Consider the following 8,203-nt stretch of genomic DNA (forward strand, 5'->3'; position numbering starts at 1 on the left):
TTCTTCATCATCAGTGGCTTTTTTTTTTACTTTTTTGACTTTAAGATCTCACCTTGACACGTCTTGCCATTAGCCATCAAGTGGTAACCAGCCGGACAGAAACACCTGTGACTTCCTGGTGTGTTCACRCACTCGTGCTGGCAGGTGTCCCTTACTTCACACTCATTGATATCTGTTGGGAGTCACAAACACAAATATTTCCTTAGACAGGTGTTCTCGAACAATGTTTCTCTGTTAACTCGTCCTTGTTATCGCCTCAACGTCACCTGTCCTTCATAGTTACCTAAGCAGTGGCCACCCCTGGCTTCAAAACCCTCCTGACATGCAAGTACTTTCAGCTTTGAGGGGCGTTTGCGAGCCCCTCTGCGGCTCCTGTGGTGCCCTCCTGTGGTGGCCGTGTAGGAGTGGTAGCTGTGAGAGGCCAAGCTGTGGTACAGCCGCTGGTTCGGGCTGCGCTCAGCGGCAGACTGAGATGTTCGATAGCCGTACGAGTACGTTTCGTAGCTGGGCAGACGCTCGAGCCCAGCGCAGGACTTGCCATCCCCCAGCAGGTGGCGCCCTGGTGGGCAGGTGCACTTGAAGCYGCCGGGAGTGTTGATGCACTGATGGGCACAGGGCTGCGGAAGCCGCTCACACTCATTTATGTCTGCCCTCAGCACAAAGAAAAACCAGCACCAGGAAAAGTTGAAATGGACAAAGTAAGAAAAAATATATATATTAGAGGAGAAGAAGAAAAAAAGCAGAAATGAAATAAAGATTTAGAGCAATGAAAGAGGAGTATGAGAGAAGGAAAGGGAATATGTCAATTACCTCGCTGTATGACAATACATTTCCATATTTTTGAGAGAAATGTATTGAAACTATGCAMTTACACTTATACTGTATCTGTTACGTAAATAAGAGTTTTTGCTTTGCTTCTCTAAACATAGAAAAKAAATCTGAGTCTATATACGTCTTATCTAAAAGTAACATCAGACATTATCTTTGAACACATAACTCAATTTTATACAGATAAAAAAAGCAAACATCAGCGCTAAGTGTTAATGCCACAGGAGACAGGAAATTTAAGCCACTATAAAGCAACACCAGGAGATAGCCATGTCCAAACACAAAAATGACTGCGACAATTTGAAAAGTCAGAAATGGAAGAAAAAGAAAAGAAACAAAAACAGATAGAGCAGTAATGAAGTGGTGCTGGTCGGTTTTGGATCTGGTTTATGGTCATAGCACTAAAGTCCTCAGTACTGCCAGAACTCACAAGAAATWCAAGCAACTAGCTTAACGTCACTATAGCATAAGAAATATTATGCAAACAAAATATAGAAGACAGAAAATGGGAATAAAAATCTGTAAAAATCAAACATTTTTTTAAATTATATTTTGATTAGAGATGAAAAGTTTGCTAAAAATGGCAAATTTCTTGTCTTAAAGGATGAATTTCATACCTGCAAAAGTATGCAGTTGTTTAATCTAAATACTTCAGCAAATATCATGATATCATATCATTTTGCAAGCATGCAGGATCTGCATCACATGACAACAGTTTTATTCGTAACTTTGCACAAGTTGAATCACCAAATAAAAATTGGTAGCAGAAGCAAGCAAGCAGATGAAAGTATAGAGAAAGAGCAATGCACAAATATCCTTTGCTAATAAAATATCCTGAATACTGTATAATAATGTGTTTATTTTACTGCATGTGTTATATGTGTGTAATGATTACACGTACCGACACAAGGCCGTCCTACTCCCTGGGACCTGAAGCCACGAGGACATGTGCAGTGGTAGCTGCCTCTGGTATTCTCACAGATCTGGTTATATCTGCACCGATGGGTTCCATCTCTGCATTCGTCGATGTCTTTACCAGGACACAAAAGACCAACAGAGATCAAAACTGTAATCTCTGGCTACCTTTCATCAGTTAACGCTCTCCTCCTTTGAGCTGCTAGACACTCACCGACACACGTTCCGTTCCCACCTTTGGTCATCCCGTTCGGACACAGGTCGATGCACGTGTAACCACCCCGTGTGTTTTTACACTGCTGATCAGAGCGGCAAACCCTCTGCTTGCACTCGTTTATATCTGAGATGAAAAAAGTCAATTACAGTAAATCACTGCAGCCAAAATACTGTAAATACAGTATGGTGGTAATTTTGTGATCAATAAATGGAAGTTTGAATAATATAGCAGAAAAACAGTTCAATCTCTTCTAAAAACTTTATTCTTTTCTCTGACTCCAATCAGCTCCACAGCAGTAGGGCACCATATCAGAAAAGCAAAAACAAAGCTGCTCTAAAACAGAAACTGCACAGAACCTACTAAAAACCACCTGTAAAGTCTTCTGCCTCACTACAGTGATGAATCAACCTTTTAACATGCCTCTTCCTGGTTACACCCCTGAAGGTGTTTCCTTTTGCGTCAGACATTAGAACGTAAACAGAAAGAACACATCGATGAGACAAAGACACTCTCATTCTCTGTTTTAAACTTTATGGCTGCAATGATCAGAACATATAAAACTACAAATCTGGATCTAACCTTCAGGTAATCCGTCACCAAATTTCCTTCAGGTTCAAATGACACCTAGCGCTAAAACTATTGCAACCAATGCCAACCAGAATAACTCATATTGGTAAAGAGTTCTACAAGAATATAATATTGCATTTCTGAACAAAGAGAGGCCTTAATATCAGTTTATTTTTATATTTTGTGATGGATAGTCTAACCTAAACACCGTCTGTTCCTGAAGTGGAAGCCAGGGTCACAGGCACAACGATAGCTTCCTATGGTGTTTGAACAGTGTTGGTCACATGGATGGGACTCCTGACACTCATCCACATCTACACAACAAAACAAAGAAAAATCCACATTAGCTAACTTGCATGATTTAATCGGTTAAAATGTTTTGTTACATCARTTGTTGTACCGGTGCAGCTGAGGCCATCGGCAGTTCTCCTGAAGCCGTGACCACAGCGCATCACACATCTGTAAGAGCCGATGGTGTTTTCACAGTCTTGCCCACCGTGGCACACATTCCCGCCCAGCGAACACTCGTCAATGTCTAAAACAGAGGGGAGCGGTGAATAAATGTGAACGTTGACCAATTAAATTTATGCCTATTTAGTGCAGCTATCACATGTTTTGTACCCTGGCAGGTTCTGCCGTCAGCTGAGATAGTGAGTCCCCGCGGACAGGAGCAATAGTAGGTGCCCATGGCGTTGTGGCAAATGTGAGAACAGGGATTCCTGACCTCACATTCGTTCTCATCTGCATCAGGGAAAAACATTCACATTTCCAAGTGATATGAAATTGTTGTTTTATTGACGCAAACGCTGAAGTATATCATGATTTACCTGCACAGTAAGGCCCAGCAGACACTAAAGTGAAACCATGAGGACACTGGTTACTGCGATCCCCTGAAATCACATGAAAACACCTTCAATCTCAATCCTTTTGGTTCGTTGTAGAACGAAATTAAAGTTTAATAAAAATTAAATTCATTATTGAGAGCTAATGTAAAAAAAAATTTAAAAAAGTACCCACCTTTAGTGATCTTAGCTTGAATGCTGTACTCCAGCACTTCCTCCAGAGGGCGATAGAGAGCACTGATGGCTGTAGCATGGAGCGTTTCTACCAGATAAGGCATCTTTCCTTTTGTCCGATCGTAACTTATGGTATGGTTCCAGGAGTAGGGCACACTCTCCTTGTCAATGGTGAACATACGAGTGGACAGAGCGTACAGCTGGCCCGGTCCAGTCTGGATGTAATCCTCAGTGTAGTCCTGGAAGAACACATGGGGATGCTATTTGACCAGTTCGACAACGTACATTGAAGCTRTAATGCAAATGGCACCTAAATATGTGGAGTCACTTGCAAGTTAATGATAAATCTATTCTGTTATTTATTTTTGAACATGGAACATTAACGAATATAGTTTAAATAACAACAGTTTGTAATATTTTTATACCTTTATGTTGATGTCAGCATGTGAAGGCAGCTGGAGGATGTGACCGTTTACCACAATGTCCAGTAGCAGCACTCCATCAGAGTCCAGGCCCCTTACAATGTGGGTAATCCTCAGGATTTCACCTGCCAGAGTCCAGTTCCACTGAATGTTAGTCACCCCACTTGCTTCATGTGAAAACATGAAAGATTGCCTACAAGTAGTTCTACCTGTAGCAAACTCCACTTGGGTCTCTCGTCTAAAGAGACCTCCTGTTAGGGTGTAACCATTGACAGCATCTCCTACTTCCTGTGCAGTGGTCCAATAGATGGGGTTCAGGATGGAGATGAGTTTCCTCATTGCAGGACCTTAAATTAAAATATACTAAATTTAGCTTTCCAATCAAAACGAAAAGGAATCATTTACACATATGAACTTTACCTAATGTTCTTGGTACATTTGAAATAGTGGCTTTTATGAACCTGCTGCCAGACGGGCCGTCAGTGATGGTAGCATTAAGGAGGGCAATGCCAAACTCAATATCGTTGATGTTCCCTATAATGCTTCCTCGAGCCCTATGTGGCCCACCTGACAAATAGAGACAGTTTTAAGTGTGAACACACTATGTACAGAATCATAAAAATAATTCCCAGAAAAAAGAAGTTCACAAGACAAGATTCTCAAAAATGAAAAAACTCCAACATTCTGATGCATCTCAACAGTAAAGAAAAAAAAATACACAAAATAAAATAAAATAAATAAATGGAATAGGCCCTCTGTAGGGGTTCTTCTTTGTTAAAAAACGTTTAAAATTAAAAGTTAAAATATTAAATCAAATCTCAAGAAGTCCAACATTTCACTGATCACATCAACTCTGTGGACAAATATATAATATTTACACGAGAGGATATAAAAAATGGCCTGTGGTGTCTCAGAATGGAGGACAATTGAAAACTGATGTGTACCACAAACCCACCCACAAAAATCAGTCCTTGCAATTTGACTCCCATCATCCACTGGAGCCCAAGTTATGAGTCATCAGGACTCCGCAGCCAGGGAGAAAAATAAATCACATACAAGACAGGCCCTGGAGCAGTGTGGTTGTCCAAACTGGGCTTTCCTCAAAGCAGACAAGAAACCCAAACAGGACTCCAGGTGAAATGGAAGACCCCAAACCCAGACCAGTAATCATTCCGCATGTTGTGGAAGTTTCAGAGAAWCTGACATGTTTATTTTATAAACATGACATCCCAGTGGCTTTCACACCCAAAGACTGKTTCACCCCAAAGATCCGGTCCCCGGCACAGAGCAATGTTCTGTATGCTGTTAAGTGCCAGGAGGACCAGTTATACATAGAGGAAACAAAGCAGCCACTGTTCAAAAGGATGGCCCAGCACAGAAGAGCAACATCATCAGGCCAGGACTCAGCAGTTTACACTCATCTACAGGCCAGGACTTGCAGTTTACACTCATCATCAGGCCAGGACTCAGCAGTTTACACTCATCTACAGACCAGGACTCAGCAGCTTACACTCATCTACAGATCAGGACTCAGCAGTTTACACTCATCTACAGACCAGGACTCAGCAGTTTACACTCATCTACAGACCAGCAGTCACTCTTCCAAGGATGAAGATGTTCTCATCMTTGATATGGAGGAACATCTGTGTGATAGCGGAGTAAAGGAAGCCATTTTGGTGAGGAAAAAAATGTTTGTCRTTWAACAGGGGTTGAGGTCTYAGTGYCYAATTGTCCCGATCTTACAGTGCTGTTCTTACGAGTATGACTCAGTCATCTGTGCACAATAGGCGACAATCAGGGCACTAACAGTTGTTAGGCTGATGGTCCTCTTTTGTATTTGAACAATTTTTATTGTCATAGTTAAAGTTGCTTTTTCATCATGTGAAAGTATTGCTTATAAAGCTGAGCTTACCTGTCACTCCTCAGACTGAAGTCTCTTGAAGAAGAGACAAAACATTTTGAAAAAAATGACCTACTCAACTTTTTTTAGATACCAACATAATTAGAAAGTGAACAAGTGGCCGGACATTCTTATATTCTTATGGTATGTCATACCTGGACAGGCCTGAATGTTACACCTGGACAGCTGAGTGGAGTCTCCCGGACAAGGTCGGCCACCACCACTAGGAGATGGACTGTTACAAAGYCGAGCACGGGTTTTCTCTCCACCTCCGCAGGAAGAGGAACAGTCTCCCCATGGCTGCCATAAGCCCCAGTTCCCATCAACTGCAGTAATAAACCCCCAAAACACAGCAGTTAGTAGCATATCAAACACATTTTTAAATATTAACCCTGATCAAACTTTAACTAACCGGGGCAGTCAGCAGTGCTGCATCTCTGAATCTGAGCATCGGTACCGGCACAAGATCTCCCACCATGAGCTGGTCTGGGGTTGTCGCAGGTCCTGTAGCGCCTCGTCTGACCTCCGTTACATGTTTTGCTACAGCTGCCCCAGCTGCTCCATGGACCCCAGTTACCACTGACTGACAAAGTGGAGAAAAGTATTAAATTCACAAGAGGAAATAGATTGCAAAATGTGGAAAACACGTAAATAGAAGTGAAATGCTTCAATTGTAAAAAGAAAAAACTTACTGGGACACGGGTCACTGTTACAGAAATCAGTATGTACATCGTTCCCCTCGCATTTTCTKCCACCATGCTGAGGGGCAGGGCTAGCACAAAGGCGTGTCCTCTGTCTGGTCCCACCCCCACAGGAAACACTGCAGGCACCCCAGCTTATCCACGATGACCACTTTCCATCCACTGGAGCACATAAGTAGAATTGAAAGATACTATTGTTTAATWTGATTTTACAATCTGCCTCTCAGAGGCGACATTTTCTTAAAGCATCACTTTACCTGGACAAAGTCTCTCCTTGCACACTTGTGTCTGCGTGTCTGTTCCCTCACACTGCAGCCCATCAAAAGCTGGAGKGGGGTGGTTGCACAGTCGGATCCTGGACTGTATGCCTTTACCACAGGTCTCGCTGCAAGGACTCCATGGTAGCCAGGACCCCCAGTTACCTGCAACTGTGAGAGCATGTTTGCTTTGACCTTGTCTTAAAACCTTTCTACACTTGACCCCACGAGTGTTTCTTGAATGTCACAAGTCTTCTGTACTACTAGAATGAAATGTACTTTCTCACCCGGACAAGGCCTGACACTGCACATGATGACCTCCACTGCCTTTCCCTCACATGACCTGCCTCCATGTCGAGCTGGCGGGTCACTGCAGGTGCGGACCCTGGTTCTGTTTCCCTGGCCACAAGTTTGTGAACACTCCTCCCAGGGAGACCACTCTGACCAGTTGCCATCCACTGTACAGGAATAAAGAGTGCAAAAACATTTTTTTCACACATTTACAAGCATAATAAAGGGAATGCTGAATTTTCTAAATGTGTTTAATTGAAGTTCTCCCACCTGGACATGGTTTTCCCTGACAAATAYGTGTTTCTGTGTCAAATCCTGCGCAATGACGGCCCCCATTGGCGGGTAAAGGATTGTTACATTGCCTCAGCCTTTTTTGGATRCCAACACCACATGATACACTGCAGAGGCCCCACTCTGCCCACTCTGAGTATCCTCCATGAACTGCAAAACATATCATTCTTCTTACACCGTTTATAAAAAACCGAACTTGATAGAAATKATTGTAACCTTTCACAAAAATGACCAAATAGCATTTTTCAGCTCAGCTTTAAAGCCTCCACATACGAAGCCAAGCAGTTGGCACAAAGTAAAAACGAGAGCCGATTGCAGCAGTTCGGATGTAGTACGCAGAGGCCTTTAACTGTTGTACAGATGTAAACAGATACCATGAAATTGGCCAATCTGCAGCTCACCTTGCACAGTGACAGTGACCCTGATCAGCATCGATCCAAGCAAGTTTCTGGCCACACATTCATATTCATCTGTGTCCTCCTTCTGGGCACTGATGATCCTGAGGGAACTGTTGGACAAGGTGGAGAAGCGACCGGTGACCAGTAGGGGGCGTCCTTGGCGAGACCACTCTATCATGGGCGYGGGCTCACCCTCCGCCTGACAATTTAGTACAACAGTTGTGCCAGCATCCACCACAGTTGCGACCGGCTCCACAATTATAGTGGGTGCACCTGATAGAACAGAATATTTCTATTAGATTAAGCACTCACTAGAACAGTGGTTCCCAAATTTTTTGTCTTCTGACCCACTAACTATCCATGGCAAAAACTTGTGACCCCAAGTATTACTGGTCTGAGT

The 8,203-nt window shown here is 42.9% G+C and overlaps 1 protein-coding gene across 1 annotated transcript in view; it reads right to left on the minus strand.

The window, feature by feature from the left end:
* Nucleotides 1-8,203, minus strand: part of hmcn1 (hemicentin 1) — a gene marked incomplete in the record, with an annotated part of 75,365 nt that overhangs the window by 4,070 nt on the left and 63,092 nt on the right. Inside the window, 19 exon segments of the mRNA XM_014007378.1 lie at nt 53-172; nt 284-646; nt 1,730-1,858; nt 1,958-2,083; nt 2,728-2,841; nt 2,928-3,062; nt 3,149-3,268; nt 3,355-3,417; nt 3,545-3,782; nt 3,969-4,090; nt 4,175-4,312; nt 4,386-4,532; nt 6,021-6,191; nt 6,278-6,448; nt 6,558-6,728; nt 6,824-6,994; nt 7,111-7,281; nt 7,385-7,555; nt 7,807-8,076. Coding sequence (XP_013862832.1) covers nt 53-172; nt 284-646; nt 1,730-1,858; nt 1,958-2,083; nt 2,728-2,841; nt 2,928-3,062; nt 3,149-3,268; nt 3,355-3,417; nt 3,545-3,782; nt 3,969-4,090; nt 4,175-4,312; nt 4,386-4,532; nt 6,021-6,191; nt 6,278-6,448; nt 6,558-6,728; nt 6,824-6,994; nt 7,111-7,281; nt 7,385-7,555; nt 7,807-8,076 — 3,111 coding nt within the window.

This window comes from Austrofundulus limnaeus, unplaced genomic scaffold, assembly GCF_001266775.1.
Source record: "Austrofundulus limnaeus strain Quisiro unplaced genomic scaffold, Austrofundulus_limnaeus-1.0 Scaffold41, whole genome shotgun sequence".
Taxonomy (NCBI): Eukaryota; Metazoa; Chordata; class Actinopteri; order Cyprinodontiformes; family Rivulidae; genus Austrofundulus; species Austrofundulus limnaeus.